Genomic DNA, 20,581 nt, shown 5'->3' with positions numbered 1-20,581 from the left:
GGGCTGGTCAGACGGACTGAGCTAAAGGTAAGGCATTGCTTCCTTGGTACTTTGAGTGTTTGTGTGTAATCAAGAAATCAAATCACACGAAGAGAACAGGACTGCAAACACACCTGAAAAAGGTAAACTAAAGCACCAACTCCTGGGAAAAACTGAGTCTGATGCTTGCTTAATAGCATATTTAATGATCTGGAGAGCTTTATTGTACAAGGTGAGTTACCAGTAACACTGCCCAGAACAGCACACAGGATTTTCAGATTAATTACTTCTGAGTGAAAAGAGGGAGTAAGTATGTGCTTTTTCCAAGCAGAGCTTGTGCCAGCTGTGGCTCTGCCCCCTGAGTTCATGGCCTAGGTAGCTGACTACATGGCAAGCAGAGTCCTCTCTGCAATAAACTATTATGAATAATATTACCATGACAGCATTCTCACAACATTGGCTTCACAGTATTTGGCCTTACATTGCAAATAGCAGTGACTGGAAACAGACAGATGCTGGTTGGTTTGTGTCATGTGGAGGGCTCAAAGCAGTTTGGCAGAGAGATTAAACTATTTAGGGGTTAGGGAAGTCAAATGTCTGAAAAGCCAAGGAGATTAAGTCTGAATCTATGGTATGTTGGGGAAAACAGAAGGTACAAGTGCCTAAGAAACTTGCGTGTGATTCCCATACTGCCATCAGGCTAGTTTAACCCTTCTGTGCATCTGTCTTCCCTGAAAAACAGGGAAGTTTCACAGCACTTCTTTCCTTTAGCAAGGGCTTGAAGAGGAAAGCATTACATGTGAAGGCTGATGCTGGAAGGGACTAGCACTGCAGCCTCAGGCCACTTTGCAACAGATTGCCTTCATGGTGCTGGCTTTCCTTCCTAATGGAGGAGACAGGGGCCCTGTAGAAGGGATGCCTGTTCAGAGGGTGACTACAGCAAGGCTGCTCAGAGTTCTGGCTCCAGCAAGGACAGCCCCAAAGCTGACAGTGCTGGTCTGAGCAAAAATGCTCTGGGGAACAAACACTGGTAGTGCAAATGCGCATCTGCTGCAGTTTCCCAAGCTGGGACTCGTATGGGGCACAACAACCCAGAAGGAGATATGGTTTACAACCTGCAAAAGCTTGTGGGTGACAAGTCCTGCTGAGCTGCATCCTCAGAGTATTCTGGATCTTCCCTGTCTTAGATTCTTGTACCAAAGGCAACTGAAAGGATTTAACATCTAGTTTGTAACTCCCAAACTACGGACTGGAGGGGAGGGGACAACAGCCAAAGACCAGCACAGGATGGGAGGAGAGGTCAGATAACTCCCAAATGTTGGGGCTAAGACCATGTGTGTTTGCATTTTGCAGATGACGGGGCTGAGTGTGCCTGGATAAGAGGCAGGAGGATGTGATCACTGGCCTGTGTGCCCAAGAAGACAGGCAGGCGTGTTCTGCCTGTGGCTGGAGTTCATGGAAGAGCTTTGCCACAGGGTTTTCTTCTCTCCTCTGTGCCAGATGTTCCTGTGGCTTCCCTTCCAGCTGCGCAGCTGTGCACCATGTCCTACCCAAACCACTCCAGTCCCTCATCCTTCATCCTAACAGGCATCCCTGGGCTGGAGGCTGCTCACTTCTGGATCGCCTTCCCATTCTGCACCATGTACATCCTGGCAGTGCTGGGGAACTTCACAGTCCTCATGGTGATTAGGGCAGACTCAAGCCTCCATCAGCCCTTGTTTTACTTTTTCTCCATGCTGGCTGCCATTGACCTGGTGCTTGTTACTTCCACCATGCCCAAGCTCCTGAGCATCTTCTGGTTCCAAAACCATGAGATCATCTTTGAGGGCTGCGTGGTTCAGATGTTCTTCATCCACAGCTTCTCTGCAGTGGAGTCAGGGATCCTGCTTGCCATGGCCTTCGACCGTTACTTGGCCATCTGCAAGCCCCTGCACTACTCTGCCATCCTGACTGGTCCCACCATTGCCAAGCTGGGCCTGGCCGCTGCAGTGCGTGGCATTGGACTCATGACCCCTCTGACGTGTATGGTGAGCAGCCTGTCCTACTGTGGCATTCATGTCATCCCCCACTCCTACTGCGAGCACATGTCAGTAGTGAAGCTGGCCTGCGGGGACACCCGGCCCAACAGCATCTATGGGATCACATCTGCCATCTTCATAGTGGGCTTAGACATCACCCTCATTGCCATCTCCTATGCGCTGATCCTGAGGGCGGTTTTAGGCCTCTCCTCCAGAGAGGCTCGCCTGAAGTCCTTCTTCACCTGTGGTTCCCACATTGGAGTCATTCTGCTCTTCTACGTGCCTGGGTTCTTCTCCTTCTGTGTTCAGCGCTGGGGCCAGAGCATCCCTGTACACCTCCACATCCTGATGGCTGACCTCTACCTGCTGGTGCCTCCCATGCTCAACCCGCTCATCTATGGGATGAGGACCAAGGTGATCCGGGAGCGGGTGCTGAGCCTGTTCCGGCAGAAGGAGATCCAGCCTGTGTCCTGACCCAAGCCCGTTGCTAACGCCACATGGGAAGGAATGAGGATCACACCAGAGGACAATGGCAGTATTGGGGGGGGGGGGGGAAGGGAAGGGGGGAGAGGCAAAGAAAATCTTTAAAAGTGGTTTATGAGAAAAGCAGGGTGATCTCTTCATCTTCTCGGCCAAACGCTAAAAGCCAGAGGCACCATGAAAAGTTTCACTGGTGAAACCGATTATCTTTAGGAAGTCAATTCTACATTCCTGTTCAGAACAGAAAGACAAATGGTATATAAATGTATCTGAACCATTGGTCCTCCTCTGTGTCACCTCACGACTCTCCTCTTAATGACAGTTCTTGATAAAAGATTGTTACCACTTCGGAAACGAAAGGCTGTTAATGGGTTCATCTTTCCACATGTACCTTTTCCACCTGATCTGTAATTCTCCATTTATTGATACTAGTCTTTAGCAACTGCCTGATCCTGGTGCCTGGCTATGTAGGGTGTGTGTGTTCACAGGTGTTGTGCGTGTATGCACATTTACACACACACTCATCCAGATATTGGCCCTAAACAGATTTTCTTTTCCTCCCAATCCTGCCTTGAACATTTATTGAGGCGTTTGCAGCAGTAACAAAAGCTCAGCTCACTTGAGAACAGGACATGTAGGTCACACTGAAACCCTGTGGTGTTGCATAAGCTTTTATTCCTTTCTTATCAGAGACTCCAAAACAGTATCAGTCCTGAAATCTTCTACATTTTTTTTACCAATATTTTAATGGGATTCCCTAATTTTCAATGTTGTTGTGTCTCTTTCTTAAACCTTTAAGTACCTGTAATACCATTATAGGGATTTTGAAAAGTGCCATTTTTCCATAAGTATTTGCCTCTGAATTCCTGTGAGATCTTATGCCCATGCATATGGCACTTTAGCAAACTAGCTCTCCCCTTTGGAGATCTTGTAATTCTGCTCATGTTGCACTGCCATGAGGATAATTCATCACTTCTTCACCCCTCATGTGCTGCGCTGCCTTAGGAGGAACAGGAATTGTTTGCAATGGGATGTGCAGAGCAGCTGCAGAGTTCAGCTGAACAAGCCTCCTTCGCTCTGTGCAGATTCCCTGGTATGAAGGGCCACAAACACAAGAAAGCATCAGGGCTGCTGCAGGAGGGTGACCTCCTGGCACTGAAGGTGAGGAGCAGGAGTGTGGATTAAAGTAGGGAAGCAGGGAACAGGGGCTGTGCTCCTCCTCTTCAGCAAACATATACCTGATTTTAACTATGGTGAAAACTCACTTCCTAACACCACATATGGACTTCCATCCCATCTCTTCTTACGCTTTCGTACCATGGGAATCAAGACACAGAAATCCCTGGCAGGGACTTTGTATTTTTCCTAGAATGACAATGGTAAGGGGCAAATTCAGAATGGTAAGGGGCAAATTCAGAATTGTGAAGGAGCCTGATGATACCCATCAAGATTTGTTAATGCCCAACAAGATATGTTAAGCCCAACAAGACAGATCAGAAGTTCAACCCATAAACCCTAAAGGTTCAGCAGTCTAGGCAGAGTCTCAGCAGGGCATATTTCATATTGGGGTCAGAGAAACCCCAGTGGGATCCGTGCAATAGCATGACTCGTTTTCCATGTACCTTCCAAGTAAATGCCCCCTTCACAGCAGATGGAAAACCACTCAATCGCTCTTCTTATGTAAGTGTATTACCACTTCAACAGGTTTTTGCCTGTCCTGTCTCAGTGACATGATGAACTATGCATAGAAATCCATTGTGAGTAACCAGCTATGCTCTGGATCCTGGCACAGTGGGAGAGCTGCTGACCACTGAAAATGTGGAGGTGCTTCTGTCCAGCTGGTCTCTCTAGTAAAGTTTTAGAAGTGTTTTGTAAACTGTTTTCCTGGCCAGATGATTTCCATCTCTGCAGAGGAGGGGAGGGCCAGAGAAGGGTTAGTAACTGAGACTCTGAGGAAGTCTGAGATCCTGAACGTATCCTGCCCAAGCTAGAGAGGAGAACAAAGCAGAACAAAGGAGCAGTTCTCAAAGGAGAACAAAGAGCTGTGGTAATCACCAGACTCAAGCTGATGGTTGTGAACATGGTTCTTTTGAGTGTCTTCTGTAGCCTGCTGCCCTCTGGACTGGCTACAGTCACAGGTCATATCACACACCCCCAACAGTACAATCAGCAGACACCAACAACTCAAACACACCGCCGATCCTCCTGCCTGGCTCGGAGACCAGGCTCTTCCAACCCAACTTCTTGCAGCCCTGGCCCGAGGCACAAGGTGCACAGTCCAGCCTGCCAGGCTGGGGTTATTTCCCAGTTAAAGGGTCTGCCCCCACTGATGTCGCCTGATGCTGCACAGGTGGGATGCTCCCAGTAGCATCCTGACGTGGATATCACCCGACTTTCCCCTTCCCTGAGGGCACCCAACCAGGCTTCTTGCAGCTCTTCCCATCCCCTCCAGTGAGGGGCTCTGCTGAGCCCTTTCGCTATGCCTGCTTTGCTCAGGGGGGTTTCAGTGGCAACGCCTGACTTCGAAGCTGAAGTAAACTTAGACAAAATTAGTCTCAAGAGGAGCAAGTGGGGAGGACAGATTGAGAGCAGCCCTGATGAGAAGGACCTGGGGGCGCTGGTTGACGAGAAGCTCGACATGAGCCAGCAATGTGCGGATGCAGCCCAGAAAGCCAACCACACCCTGGGCTGCACCAGCAGCAGTGTGGCAGCGGGGTGAGGGAGGGGATTGTGCCCCTCTGCTCTGCTCTCGTGGGACCCCACCTGGAGCCTGCGTTCAGCTCTGGGACCCCAGCACAAGAATGACATGGACGTATTAGAACAGGTTCCAGAGGAGGCCACGAGGATGCTTAGTGGGCTGGAGCACCTCTCCTACAAAGGCTGAGGGAGTTGGGGTTGTTCAGCCTGGAGAAGACCTTGTAACAAACTTCCAGTACCCAAAGGCAGCTCCAGGAAAGCTGGGGAGGGACTCTGTCAGAGAGTGTGGTGATAGGACAAGGGGTAAAGGTTTTAAACTAAAAGAGGGTGGTTTTAGATTAGATATAAGGAAGAAACTCTTTACTATGAGAGTGGTGTGGCACTGGAACAGGTTGTCCAGTGGTTGTGGATGCCCCATCCCTGGAAGTGCTCAAGGCCAGGCTGTATGAGGCCCTGAGCAACCTGGTCTGGTGGGAGGTGTCCCTGCCCAGGGCAGGGGGCTGGAATGAGGTGATCTTTAAGGCCCCTTCCAACCCAAACCATTCCACGATTCTGTGATTCCGTGATCTCCATCTCACACCCTGAGCACGGACACACATCCTGCTGGGACCGTGCTGTTTGCAGAGATGGAGATAGGGCAGAGAGGGTGAGGACAGAGTGCTCTCAGGGCGGTGAGTGCATCTGCAGAACAAAAGCCCCACTTCACGAAAACCTCCCCTTTCTGGTAAAAAAATGTAGGAATGACATTCTCCACGCATCACAAATGACCGTGTCTTCATTTCCTGCCCCATCTCACTTTCCTCACTGCCGAGTCCCTGCGCAGAACAGATCCTGTTCTGTTCCCTCCTATCAGATTTGGGGGGTGGGGGGAAAGGACCAAATAACAAGGAATTCCAGTGGGACAGAGTAAGGATGGGAGCTCTCCGCAACTCTTCCACCCTTCCTCTCAGTGTCATGCTTACATGGCCCTACCACAGCCCAGTCACCACAGTAAAATAAGTGTACCTCTTTGCCTTATACCAGCTGGGAAAACTTTATATGGCTGACAGGAAAATACAGGACAGCTCCACTTCAGAATGGCATTCTAATTGTACTCCATTTCTGGTCAAACATAAGTTCTTATCTGCACTTCCCCCAAAGTGTTTTTTTAGAAAATAAGCTAAAAAAAATAGGAAAGAGTTATTCCCTAATAAGCTGGCATCCCATTAATGACCCTTAAAGACAAGTAGGCCCTATGCCTGCTGGAGGTTTGCCATCAGGTGGTTTCCTCACTTATGATGAGTAAGCGTCATTCCCCACCTACATACTGCATGGTGCAGTCAGGGCTAAGGACCTGCTGCCAGATCCCACCTCCCTGCACAGATCCTTGCACAAACTCTTTCTGGGGATTCAACAGATGTAGAAGGTTGCTGTTGTGGTTCTGAGCAGAGGGAAGAATGGAAACTTGGAGTTTACAAAGCACCTTGCTCTGTGGCAAACCAAAGGTATTTTTCTCCTCTTGTGGACTCCTTAGTTACTTTTTGTGCATTGGTCCCAAGGGCCCTGGCAGGCTCTGGAGACTGCCATGACCCCAAGACACCAACAGTATGACACAAAAAGAGAGAGCTAATGCATGAAGCTGAAGCAGCCTTGAAAATTTCCATCTTCTCACAGGACAGACAGCCCAACCTCCATCTGGTGTCCCTTAGGTGACTTCCAAAGGACAGATTAATACTCCAGCCTTTCTGCACTTTGCAATACACGGAGATGTACTGCTGCCACCTTCCAGGTGACAGTCCTACCGGAGCTTATCCATCTCATCAGACCCAGATCAGAAACCTTTGCTTAGGATACAAAACTCTTCTGTGCTCCAGGCCAAGGAGCTCCAGTGATCAGGGGTCTTCAGTACTGCTGAAGCACTGATAATATTATTGAAACATACTGATAATTATATTGAAACAGGCACTGGCTGTGGGAAAGACCTTCTGGAAGCTAAGTTATTCTTCCCTTGGATATATGCAGCTGGGGACCCAGCTCCGGATTCAAACACGTGTAAGTGCCTAGAGGTAGGTGTCCAGATGCACTTGCGTGCATGAATGCTTACTGCCCGGTCACTGACTACAGACAGTGGTGACCTACCCCCTGTGGTCAGCAGATCCTGTAGAGAATTTCTACTTACCCTAGGGCAGGGCCCTACATTCAGGGAGTGAGTTACTCTGTAGGGCCCATGCTGTAGCTCTTCTCTGACTGCTACAGGGGCTCAGACCCTCAGGGTGCCACTCCACTGCCCCTTACTTGGGTGTCTACAGCCACTCAAGATGCCCCTAGGTACCCAAGCATCCACGTGGGAGAGGCAGACCGTAACCCTGGGATTGAAGGAGACCCACACACTGCTGGGTGTGAAGGGAATAGAGGCTGAGTAGGCACCAGGGGTCTCAGATGGCTCTCAGCACCTATCTTTAGGTATCTGAACCATCACCTGAGTCTGCAATGTGGGTGTGTTAAACTCGGGCTTGCACCATCCCAGGGTCCACAGCTATGTTTGCAAGAGTGGACATCTATGTTTTGCAAGAGAAGGTGGTCGGAAAGGTTGGGCTGTGTCTCTGACAGCATGTGGGTCTACAGGTCAGAGAAAGCAGCTGCTGGTTAACCTCACTGTTCTCTGTGCAAATCTGGAGTCACAACTGACTCCTGCAGCTGCTGGTTACGCAAACACAAGAGCTCAGTGCAGTGCAATAAAGTACAGTAATTAAAAAGGAATTTAGACCCTACTTCAACCTCCAAAATATCCTGATTCACAAACATTTAGGCCAACACCTCCATCCTGAACAGCCTTTTCAGCCAGCAGTGCCAGCAGCAACAACTGGGGTTAAGCCATTGTTCAAATGACAGTTATCCCACAAAAGTCCACTCCCTATTTTGAAAATTTAAGTGCTATGTTTCCTTAGTTGTCTTCCAATGTCTTCCTTTTTTCTATTCTGAATTTGTCTAGCTTCTGCTTCTCACAGCTTCCATGCTGACTGTGTCTAACATTAAATTAATGAACCTACCCACAGTTCTCAGACTCTTCTCGTCTCCAGAATTTTTCTCTGGAGGGTTTGTATTACATTCAAGCTTCTCCTGACAGAATAAAAAATAGTTTTGCAGGCTTCATTCGTGGGTGAATGAAAAAACGAAGACAAAGCAGCAAAAGGGCCACAAAGATGATCAAGGGGCTGGAGCACCTCTTCTACGAAGACAGGCTGAGAGAGCTGAGGCTGTTCAGCTTACAGAAGAAAAGGCTCCGGGGTGATCTAACTGAAGCTTTTAAATACTTAAAGGGGTCTTATAAAAAGGGTGGCGAAGGACTCTTTACTCAGGTAGATAATGATAGGACAAGGGAGAATGGTTTTAAACTGAAAGAGGGCAGATTTAGATTAGAGGTTAGAAGGAAATTCTTCACTCAGAGGGTGGTGAGGCACTGGCACAGGTTGCCCAGAGAAGCTGTGGATGCCCCATCCCTGGAGGTGCTCAAGGTCGGGCTGGATGAGGCCCTGGGCAACCTGATCTGGTGGGAGGTGTCCCTGCCTATGGCAGGGGAGTTGGAACTGGATGATCTTTGAGGTCCCTTCCATCCCAGACCATTCTATGATTCCATGTTTCTATGTTTCTATGATTCTATTATTCTGTGATTCCATGTTTCTATATTTCTATGATTCTATGATTCTGTGATTCTATGATTCTATGAAAAGACATTTTCATGGTCTTTCTTAATGTGCCAGAGCACTTTCTCAGACCATTTTTTTCCTTAAAAATTTGGAGCAACTTTCTGTGTTGAGCCCATTGCAGGGAAGCTAAGACTGCTCGGGCAAAAGTGCTGCCTGAGGGAAGTAACAGCTTATTTCAAGATTTCAACTGAGTGGTGGTAAGCAGCCATCAAAGAAACAAGTCTTTCACAAACAATGGACTGTAGAAGATCCTTTTTCAGCCCTGGTGGTATGATTTGAAACATGAACTTATCTGAAGTAACCTACAAGTGACAACAGCTCGATTTAGTCAGCATTTCTGCCCCGTCCCCCCACCCTGTCACATTACGCTGTGGAGGTCCCGTCTCACATATTGTAACAACAGTTTGGGTTCCTGATTTGGCACATGCATTGATGCATTGTACTCAGCTTCTCAACTTTAGTTCTGGACATCTCGGTGATCCTAAACAGGTGTCTTTTTCATTTTTTTAAGCACAAAAGCAAGATTCTCCTGCATGGCTTCTGATCCCTTCAACTACCCCAACGGCAGCTCCTCCTCTTTCATCCTTGTGGGTGTCCCCACCCTGGAAGCTTTCCCCATCTGCCTGGGCATACTTTTCTGCTCAGCATATATCATCGCTTTGGTCGGAAATGGTGTAGTTTTGCTTGTCATTGGGCTGGACAAGTCCCTGCGTGACCCCATGCATTGCTTCCTGGGCATGCTGGCAGTCATCGATGTGGTGATGGTGACATCCATCATCCCAAAGATGCTGAGCATATTCTGGCTGAATTCTACTGAGATTGGTTACGTGGCCTGTTTTGTTCAGATGTTCCTTGTTCACTCTGCAACATCAGAGGAGTCCGGAGTGCTCCTGGCCATGGCTTTTGACCGCTACATTGCAATTTGTCACCCTCTCAGGTACCAAAGGATCTTGAATCACCAAACAATTGCCCGAATAGGCCTGGCTATCGTGGTGAGAGCTCTCCTTTTCATAGTCCCGTTGGCAGGGATGGTGACAAAGCTCCCCTATTGCCGTTCCCTTGTGGTTCCCCATTCGTATTGCGAGCACATGGCTGTGGTGAAGCTTGCATGTGCAGACCCCAGACCTATTAGATTTTACTGTGTGTCTATGTCCTCTCTTATAGTAGGGATGGACATGGCATTCATTGCTGTGTCTTATGGGATGATCCTTAAAGTTGTCCTGGGGAAGAAATCATGCTGGAAAGCCTTCCGCACCTGTGGATGTCATATCTGTGTGATGATGCTGTATTACATCCCTGGGATGGTCTCCATATACGCACAGCAGTTTGGCAGCAGTGTATCTGTGCGAGCACAAGTTCTGCTAGCCGATCTCTACCTCATCCTCCCTGCCATGCTGAACCCCATCATTTACAGCATGAGGACCAAGCAGATCCATCAGGCAGTGCTCAAAATGCTATTTTCCAGGAAGGTTCATGCCTGACACAGTAGTCAGTGATTTTCCAGGTGTGTTCATCAACGCAAAGACAGCACCAATTTCATTCCCAGTGAATGTACAGTGAACAGAAGCAATGAGAGGATGGGAGAGGACTTGTTGGCATTAGTGGCCACATGAGACCCTACTCTGTGACAAGAGGTATTTGGAACTGGGATCTTAAGCAAATATTGGGATCCCATTTCCCCTTCTTTCTTACCAGGTGATAGAAAGGCAAGCACCCACCTTTGAGTTTTGAGCTGTTCCCGATGCCATGAATGTCTCTATGATAATTTAAAGCAACAGCTTACAAATCCATGTATATTTGTGTCAATAAACAGGTTCTATTTGAAATGTCGAATTTTCATCTATGGTGTCTTTTTTAGTCCCTTCTGGACTATTGGGCTAGCAGCAGACGACTGTCACACTTTGCAGGCGCTCTAGCCACAGAGGATCTCCCCTCTGCGCCTCTCTTGTACAAAAGGTTTTCCCTTGCTGAGCACAGACCAGCTTGTCCAGGTTTCTGGGTGATGATGGCAGCTGAGTATTTGATGAATAATTTGATCACCTAGGAAAGCTTATCGCTGAATCACTCTATGCTTAAAAGTTATCTTTCATGAGCTATTTTGCAGAGTGCTGGAAACAGCTGGGGAAGGGAGATGCCTGTGGTCTGGAGGAAATTCTATAAGCATATGGCAAAGAAGAGAAACATCCTGAAATCTTCAAAGCGTTCTGTCAGTCCAACAGATCACACCAGCTGGGTAAGGAAACCAAGGCAGGGAGATTCACCGTGGTATTTATTACTTTTTCTAGGTGTCCATATCTTCTAGTGGTGAAAATAAACATTGATTCTGCTTGGGGATACTTACTAACTCAGTGTCTGCTTGCTGTAATGACCACAAGTTGGTGAATAGCTAAATATATCATGTCTCAGAGGCCTGCAGGACAGCATGACATAGATCTGAGTGTCCCGAGCCTAGCTAACTACTGCTGCAGGTAGACCGGCTGCTTCTTAGACTTCTCTGAGACCTCTGTGAGCAAGCAAGCTATGCCCAAGCAGGATCCAGACCCCACCCAGGTGTCACAGCACCTGACCATGTTGAGGTTCCCCAGGGTGCAGAAGACCTCTTGAACTGGAAGCCAGAATGCAGCCAGCAATGACGCAGGTAGGTCAGGTCCCCCAGCAGCAACAGGTTTTATCTGGAAACTGCAGGCACAAGGAGTCATTCTGAGGCTTTACACCTTAGGATCAGCAGATGAGAAGTCCAGCTCTGAGCTGGGATGAGGAGATACTCTGCAGGCATTATTTGAATTGGTACTGGAGGTTCCTTGGGAGAGCTGCACTCTCAGAGAACCTGAAGCTACATGTCAATAGCAAATACCGAAGTACCAGCACTAACAACATTTATCCCTATAACCGTATAGAGTTTATGTGGCAAGGTTTTGGTAGTGAGGGGCTGCAGGGGCGGCCTCTGTGAGGTCAGTGCAGCAGCAGGGCAGGAGGTGCTCCAGGCACGCAGCACAAATTCCCCTGCAGCCCATGGAGAGGCCCCTGGTGGAGCAGGCTGTCCCCCTGCACCCACGGGTCCCACACGGAGCAGATCTCCACGCTGCAGCCCCCCCGTGGAGGAGCCCCCGGTGGAGCAGGTGGATGTGGCCTGGAGGAGGCTGCGGCCTGTGGAGAGCCCCCGCAGGAGCAGGCCCCGGGCCGGAGCTGCAGCCATGGAGAGGAGCCCACGCAGGAGCAGGGGTCTGGGGGGAGCTGCCGCCCGTGGGGGACCCGTGCTGGAGCAGTTTGCTCCTGGGGGATGGACCCCGTGGGACGGAACCGTGCGGGAGCAGTTCTTGAGGAGCTGCTGCCTGTGGGCAGCCCCCGCAGGCTCAGTTCGGGAAGGACGGCATCCCGTGGGGGGGACCCCACGGGGAGCAGGGGCAGAGAGGGACCGTGAGGGAGCGGCGGAGACGAAGCGTCAGGGACTGACCGCAGCCCCCAGTCCCCGTTCCCCTGCACCGATCAGGGGTAGGAAGTGGAAGAGGGTGGATGGGGGGGAAGGTGTTTGTGGTTTGTTTTTAGTTTCTCACTGTTCTAGTCTGCTAGTGATAGGTAGTAAATTATACTAATCTCCCTGTGCTGAGTCTGTTTTGACCATGACAATAACTGGTGAGTGACCTCCCTGTTCTTATCTCAACCCTTGAGCCCTCTTCATCATATCTCCCCCCAACTTTCCATTTGAGGAGGGGGAGTGAGAGAGCGGCCGTGGTGGAGTTCAGCTGCCCAGCAGGGTAAAACCACCATGATACCTTACCGTCCCTTACCAATAAGGGAGCAGAGATGTTACTCCTGGGCTCTGGCTGGAGCCTTCTGAGATTCAGGAAGACTTAAGCTACAAACAGCCAACTTTTGGGAAAAAAGGCAGCAGTCTGGTGAGCCTTTGCCGAGGAGGTTTTGGCAGGGATAAGTGACAGTTCCCATTAGGATGTTTAAGATGTGTGAGTGATGAAGTAGAGATACGGAGTGGAGAGGAATGTCTGTGTCAGAGATGCTTGTGGTATCAGTTGCTCATGGTGGTCTGCAAAGAGAGGGGAGTTTCATCAGAGCCAGCAGCCACGACCCCAGCTGGGTCTGAGAGTGGAGGAGGAGCAGAGGGGTGAAGCTGGGGAAAGCTGGCTCCATTAAAGCAAGGACTCAGAAGAAAAGCACACACTGCTTGTCTTTAGGATCCTGAAGTCAATGAAGAGGACTATATCCAGCCATAGACTGACACCATGTCTACACCTGCCACCTGTGTTTGGTCAGATGAATCCCACCCAAAATGTTCTGTTTAATCTCATTTCTACATCATTTTTAAAGTCAGTGATACACATTCAAAATCAAAACTGGTTCAAGCATGTTATTCCCCATGTCAGAAATATTTTTTCCAGTCTTTGTGGTGTTTCTCTGATTTTCCGCTGCACTTTTTCCTGACAGCTTGAAAAAATCAGTTGTCAGAACGTTTCTGCTATCCTGAATTTCCAAGGCGTAAATGGAACTGACATTGGCAAAGTACACAAAGAATAACGGGAAGGGATTCTATAGGTACATTGCTCAGAAAAGAGAGGCCGAGGAGAGTGTAGCCCCTCTGATGAATGGGAAGTGTGAACTGGTAACAACAGACATGGAGAAGGCTGAAGTACTTAACTTCTTTGTCTCAGTCTTCACTGCCAGTCAGGCTTCCCAAGTCTTTCATTCCCCTGATCCTGTAGGTGGAGGCTGGGGGAGCAAAGTCCCACCCACTGTAGGCGAAGAGCAGGTTTGAGACCGCCTGATGAAAATAAACACGTACAAGTCTATGGGGCCTGATGACATGCATCCCAGGGTCCTGAAGGCTGATGTAGTTGCCAAACCTCTCTCCATCATATTTGGAAAGTTCTGGCAGTCAGGCGAAATCCCTTGTGACTGGGAAAAAGGAAACATCACTCCTACTTTTAAAAAGGGTAGAAAGGAGAACCCAGGAAACTGCAGACTGGTGAGCCTCACCTCTGTGCCTGGCGAGATCATGGAACAGATCCTCCTGGAAGCAATGTCAAGGCACATGCAAGACAAAGAGATGATCAGAGACATCCAGCATGGCTTCACCAAGGGCAAATCATGCCTGACTGATCTGGTGGCCTTCTACAATGGAGTGACTGAATCAGTTGACAAGAAAAGACTGAGCAATGTCATCTACCTGGCCTTCTGTAAGGCCTTTGACACAGTCCCACATGACATCCTGGTCTCCAAATTGGAGAGAGATGGTTTTGATGGGTGGACCATTCAGTGGATAAGGAATTGGCTTGAAGGTCATACCCGGAGAGTGGTGGTCAATGGCTCTACATCCAAGCAGAGGCCGGTGATGAGTGGTGTACCGCAGGGGTCTGTCTTGGGACTGGTGCTGTTTAATATCTTTATCAATGACATAGACAGTGGGATCAAGCGCACCCTCAGCAAATTTGCAGATGACACCAAGCTGAGTGGTGCGGTTGATACGATAGAAGGAAGGGATGCCATCCAAAGGGACCTGGACAGGCTGGAGAAGTGGGCCCATGTGAACCTAATGAGGTTCAACAAGGCCAAGTGCAAGGTGCTGCACCTGGGCTGGGGCAATCCCAGACATGAGCACAGACTGGGAGAAGAGCTCACTGAGAGCAGCCCTGCAGAGAAGGACTTGGGGGTTCTGGGGGACGAAAACACGAGCCAGCAGTGTGCGCTTGCAGCCCAGAAGGCCAACTGCATCCTGGGCTGCATCAACAGAGGGGTGGCAGCAGGGGAGGGAGGGGATTGTGCCCCTCTGCTCTGTCCTGGTGAGGCTCCAGTCAGAGTACGGTGTCCAGGTCTGGGGCCCCCAGCTCAAGGAGGATGTGGGGCTGTTAGAGCAGGTCCAGAGGAGGGCCATGAAGATGATCAAGGGGCTGGAGCACCTCCTATGAGGAAAGGCTGAGAGATCTGGGGCTGTTCAGCCTAAAGAAGAGAAGGCTCTGGGGTGACCTCATTGTGTCTTTTCAATACTTAAAAGGGACTTACAAGAAAGATGGAGAGCGACTTTTTGCTCAATCCCATAATGACAGGACAAGGGGGAATGGTTTTAAACTAAAAGAGGGGAGATTTAGATTAGATGTCGGGAAGAAGTTCTTCACTCAGAGGGTGGTGAGGCACCGGCACAGGTTGCCCAGAGAAGCTGTGGATGCTCTGTCCCTGGGGAAAGACAGGAGATGCTTCCAGCTACTCGTCCAGCAGCAGCCAGAAATGAAATTGCACTTGCTTGTGCTCCAGGCAGAAACACAAATTTGTTGTTCTGCTGGAGACAACTCGTGCAGCCTATTTCTGCCTCACTTGGTCCTCTCCTAGCACCTGCCATTTGAAAAATAAATTAGGTGGGAAAGAATTGACTTGAGACTTAGGCTGTTACTATCCAGCCCCTTTGCAGAGGTTATTACAGAATTTGTCTGCAGAGGCCTCGTGCTCTTGGGACTCTTCTTCTAGGAGGAGTCTCCCTGCAGAACTGCTGGGGTGATTTATGTACATCCCTGCTGCTCTGCCCTCACGCGTGGAGGCATCCTTTCCTCGGTGTGAGCATCCCCCAGGGTGGCAGATGCCTGCAAGCAGAGCATGAGGTGGGTGGATATGGCTGAGGACTGACCCGAGGCGGGTTGTGTCGGGCTCAGGGCACAGCAGGCTGCTGCAGGTGCCCAAGGACTGGAGGCTGGCTGGGGGAGAGCAGTCAGCCTGTGTATGTTCACAAGCTGAGCCAGCTAGGAAAAAGGCAATTGCTGAAAACTTTCTTTAAAAAATCAGTTGTTCAAAATTTAAGTTTCTTTTCAAATGAAAACACAAGCTGAAGGTTGCAAAATTCTGGTTTTTTGAGTATATTTTTAGCTAAAAATAGGTTCTGAGTTTAAATAAGAGTAAGCTAATAAGTATCAAGCTTTTTAACTAAAACCAGAATTTGTTCACTGAAAAAAAGATGAAAAGAGAAAAAGAAAAAAAAAAAGCCAGTTTGTTTCTGTTTATATAAACCAATCATTGCTTAGCTAAGTGCATGTTTTCTGTAAAACAAACTAAATGTTCAGCCGTGGGTAATATTCTTAATCGCTTGCATACAATAAGAGATATCTGACTTGCAAGCCATGGGCACACAGCTGGGGGCCTTGCGGATGGACAGGGTTTGGTAAAATAGTCTGGGTTCTGTCACATGTGGTGAAGCTTGCTCGGGGTGGGCTGGCGATGCCGAAGGGGGCACGCAGCCCCCTGGCCCGGGATCCCCACCCAGCTCAGGTCACTCGTGGCTTGAAGCAGGGTGCAGGAGGACAGGCTTGTTCTCTGGCTAGCCTGAACAGAGGGCAGCTTGAGTTCAGAGGCAGGCAGGGACTGGGGGACAAACCTTTACTTGGGGAAGTTCCCTGTGACGGGGGTGCAATTTGTGGAGGAGGAGCAAAAGTTTCAGGGCCAGCTACACACGCACAGGTCAGGGCATGGACCACGGCAGCAGCTGCTCCAGGGCTGGAAACTTGCCTTGGATGTGAACGAGTGTCCTAAATCCTGTGCTAGCGGCCAGACCAGGCAGCACTCACCTTTGTGCTCAAGCCAGGAGCAATAACCCGGCTTCATTTCTATAGGAAAGTATGTCTGGAGCATGCTTTATGCTCCATAAACCTGAGTGGCAGTTCCCCACTGCCCTGGAGGTGTCTGTGAGGAGAAGGAAGGGAGTGGAAGAGATGGGATGGGGAGAACTCAGTCTGGAAGATGTGAAAGGCAGACATAAAACATCACAGGAGAGCACAGGGCCCGTTTCTCAGTCAAAGAATTCTGCATCCAGCGCTCATTAACAGCACGAGGGACTTCACTGTGATGAAAAGGAATTAAACTACAGGAAAAAGGTCGGTGGTGCCTAGGAACTGGTGGCATTGATCTCGATGTATTTCAGCCTGCAGTACTGATTTTTCATAAAGTTCTGGTTTCTCAAAGCTGATGAAACTTAAAGGCAGAGCAAAATTAGAAATCAGAGAGATTAGAAATTAGAGAAAACATTGAGAGGTGCTTTGCACAAGTCCAGCTGATGGCCAAGCCTGCACCTCTGCATGCCTGCAGCAAGGGGCGGCTTTGGTTAGGACGGTGAGTGGGGCACGTGAAGCTGCAGCTACAACACCACGGGCAAAAGTGGCACGGGAGAGCTGGTCAGGATGCCATGCAATTAGAAGCTATTAAGTAGAGAAATCAGAGAAAAGCAAATGAAGACAACTACCCCTCTGCATGAAGCGGAGAGGTCTATGCCTACCCAAGAGACAGGCAATCAGAGATTTATTTATTTATTTTTAATGTAATTTACTTAATTAATAAATGAGAAGCATGTTAAACAGCTTCTGTCAAGAACAGAAAACAAATACAGCGGTCCTGGGTAAATGGCACAAGGGAAAAGGTGTCTGTGAGTTGGCCAAGGAGGTCTCTGGACTGCTCTGCCAAACTTTTATTAGTCCTGGCATGCCGCGGTGACTGCAGACACGCTTCCTCAGGCCATTACTTTAGCGAGACAGTAAGATAATGTGATTAACTGCAGATTGCTTAGCCTGACGTCAATGCCCAGCAGACTGCCCAAGATGATAACAGAAGATTTGGTCAATAAAGATTTACATGACTGGAATCAAATTAAATTAATTGCAATCAATGTGGCTTCACAGGAGATAGCTCTTGTCAAACAAACTTGATTTGATTTTCTGATGAGATGGCAAGTTTAGTTAACCAATGTGCACGCGTGTGTGTGCACGGTGCACAGACTGCACCTCCGCCACGCTGCTTTCCTCTGAGGAGCTGCCCACCACAAAACGGGTGTTTCTGCAGGGACTCCACAAGTGCTGGCTCTAGGCTAGAATTTATTCTGTGCCACTTTCCTCAGTAGTCCTAAAATCAGTACAAGTTGTGTCTCAAATGGTGCTGGGGAAAGACAAGTCATGCAGAGCAGTCCAGAGAGATTGGTGGATGCAATCCCTCAAAGGAACTGCCTGAAATAAACTGATGAGGAGAGTAGGCAGGTTTTCACGGGGGGGCACTGCATCCTAGAAAATAGAAGCTCTGGAAAGCAGCTGACAGCACACTTATCGGTGTCACTGGGACCCAAAGGGCTAGTGCAATTTTGGATGCATAAAACAGAAATAGAGGAGGTTATATATAAAAAAATAGGAAGTTGATATCATGTAGATGTGTGGATAAAAACCCTCTCATAAGGCAGGTCATAGAACAGGTGGCTGGGGATGAGAAACTTGCAGTGCTCTGGGACTTTAGTTTATCAAGAATAACTCCTTGGTCGTGGCAAGTGCACACCTTCAGTGAAAATACTGTGCCACAAAGAGCTCTCTGGCCAAGCACAGGAAGGCAGAATAGGGAGCTGTGTCTGGAATGAGTAGACAGGCAATGCTCAGCGGGAAGAAAAGCGCATGGTTATAACCATGAGGATAAGTAGCACTTGAGGCAAAAATCAAGGGATGGAGGTTCTCCATCTCCAAATGCTCATGAGCCTGCAGTAGTGCATTACCTTTCAGAAAAAGCATGCTTTAGTGAATACTGTGTCACTGTGATGGGAACATCAAAGAGGACAGCATTCCTCATTGCTTTGGCCTGCAGTCCCATGGGTGGAGGAGTGTGCAGGCCATTCGTACCATTTTAATTGTACCTTCCTTGGCTGAGGGTAGCAGCGGCTGCTGCCTGAAACATCATTTTCCTGGCTGCAGTTTCTCTCTCAGCTCAGTTTCACCACGGACATGTTGTCCGGGCAGAGCTTCTGCATGACCCAAAGTGACCTGTCCTGTCTCCAAGCAGGGGTCCTTGCTGCAAGCCCCGAAGCCACCCATTGCACTGCTCATGAGGGCTGGACAGGGGGCAAAGACCATGTGGTCATCAAGCCCCGTTTTGCCCACTGCTCCCTGCAATAGTGACTGGAAGCTGTGGCAGGGCAGGACACCGCGGTGCCAGCCTTCAGACAGACACACTTGCTGCAAAAGCCAGAGGTTACACAGAGTGGCTGGGTGGGGAATCAGAAGGGAAGGTGGCCCCACGTGAGCAATAGGACAGGCTGGACTCTCCGGCAGTGACTCCTGCGGAAGGCACTGACCACAGCAACAGTTTAAAAGCCTGACTGTGGGTTACAGGTCCTGAAAGTTTTTCCCTATATTGCGTGATGCCTGAAAACTGTAGTCTGCACAGTTTTACGAACAACCAAGATGGCAGCAAAATCCCAACCTTTCTGTCACTGTGTTACAGGGAACTAAAGTCAGGAACATATATTTGACTTGTTCCACCTATGCCATGTCAAGCCCCAACCAAACCAACACCAATTCTTTGCCTTTTCTCCTGATGGGCATCCCTGGCCTGGAAGATCTCCACATATGGTTTTCCATCCCATTCTGCTTTATGTACGTCATGACCCTGCTGGGAAATATCCTGATCTTTCTTGCTGTGAGGTTGGACAAAAGTCTCCATGAGCCTATGTACTATTTTATTTCCATGTTGGCTGTCATTGACCTCACTTTCTCAACGGCTGTAGTTCCCAAACTGCTGGGTGTGTTCTGGTTGGATTCAAGACAAATTGTTTTTGAGGCCTGCTTCATCCAGATGTTCTTCATCCACACGTTCACCGCAGTGGAGTCAGGGGTGCTGCTGGCAATGTCCTTTGACCGGTATATAGCCATCTGCAACCCCCTGAGATACTCCACCATCCTAACGAGCTCAAGGACCACCCAGATAGGACTGCTGTCTCTGGCCAGGGGAGCTGCTGTCATGACACCTTTAATGTGCCTCCTCACCAGCTTGCCCTACTGCAAATCCCGAGTCATCCCTCACTCCTACTGCGAGCACATGGCCGTGGTGAAGTTGGCCTGTGCTGACCCATCCGTCAGTGACCTCTACAGCGTCATCGTGGCAACGCTGTTGGTCGGGACAGACTCTGTCTTCATCACTGTCTCCTATGGCATGATCCTCAGGTCTGTGTTGAGGCTGCCATCCCAAGAGGCACGTCTCAAGGCCCTCAGCACCTGCGGGTCCCACATTTGCATCATCCTCCTGTTTTACATAGGCGGCCTCCTCTCTATGTACCTGCAGATGTTCTCTTTCGGCTTGGCACCTCACATCCAAGTCCTGGTGGCTGATTTCTATTTGACAGTCCCTCCCATGCTCAACCCATTCATTTATGGCATAAAGATGAAGCAGATCCGGGAAGGGATTTTCAGACTGCTGAAGAAGTTGGCAGGACTCATGTTCTCGCACGCTTATAAAGGCAGGCGAGATGCTCAGAGAGCAAGGTGCTCCCCAGAAAATAATTTATCTGACCCTAGCCTAGGTGTGATGCTAGGTGCAATGAATGCCTGTGATGTTAGGGCAATGAATGCCCCAGAAATGCCCATCTTTCTTCAGTGACTGGAAAGGGAACCTAGACCAAAGGCCTAACACTGACATGACAAAAGTTTATTGGTGTGAAACTAACAGCTCAGTCCTGATGGATGCTGGACAACTGTCTCCTTGGCCAGTGCACTCATGTCTTCCGAGATATCACTTGGAAACATTATATCATGGTATCACTTGGACAGCAGCAGCACTTCACCTCTCCATGCAAGAGACATCTGTGCTTCGCTTCTGATCAGGAGTCAGACTGATGCATCTAAGAAATGGTGCAGCTCCAGGCTCCCAGGGAAGGGGAGGCTGCTTTAATCAACAGCTACAGTTACACATCCACTGCAGCAGCCTCAG

At 49.2% G+C, this 20,581-nt stretch overlaps 1 protein-coding gene across 1 annotated transcript; it reads left to right on the top strand.

The window, feature by feature from the left end:
- The first annotated feature begins 1,248 nt into the window (after window positions 1-1,248).
- LOC308187856 (uncharacterized protein) lies at window positions 1,249-20,526 on the top strand. Its single transcript, XM_080576217.1, has 3 exons — window positions 1,249-2,464; window positions 9,372-9,852; window positions 19,034-20,526. The coding sequence occupies exons 1-3, from the start codon at window positions 1,521-1,523 to the stop codon at window positions 20,249-20,251; spliced, it is 2,643 nt and encodes an 880-aa protein (XP_080432343.1). The 5' UTR covers window positions 1,249-1,520; the 3' UTR covers window positions 20,252-20,526.
- The last annotated feature ends 55 nt before the right edge of the window (window positions 20,527-20,581 follow it).

This window comes from Anser brachyrhynchus, assembly GCF_964034855.1.
Source record: "Anser brachyrhynchus genome assembly, chromosome: 1".
Classification (NCBI taxonomy): Eukaryota; Metazoa; Chordata; class Aves; order Anseriformes; family Anatidae; genus Anser; species Anser brachyrhynchus.
Note: the sequence above shows the minus strand (reverse complement) of the source record. Positions and strands in the feature narration are given on the sequence as shown.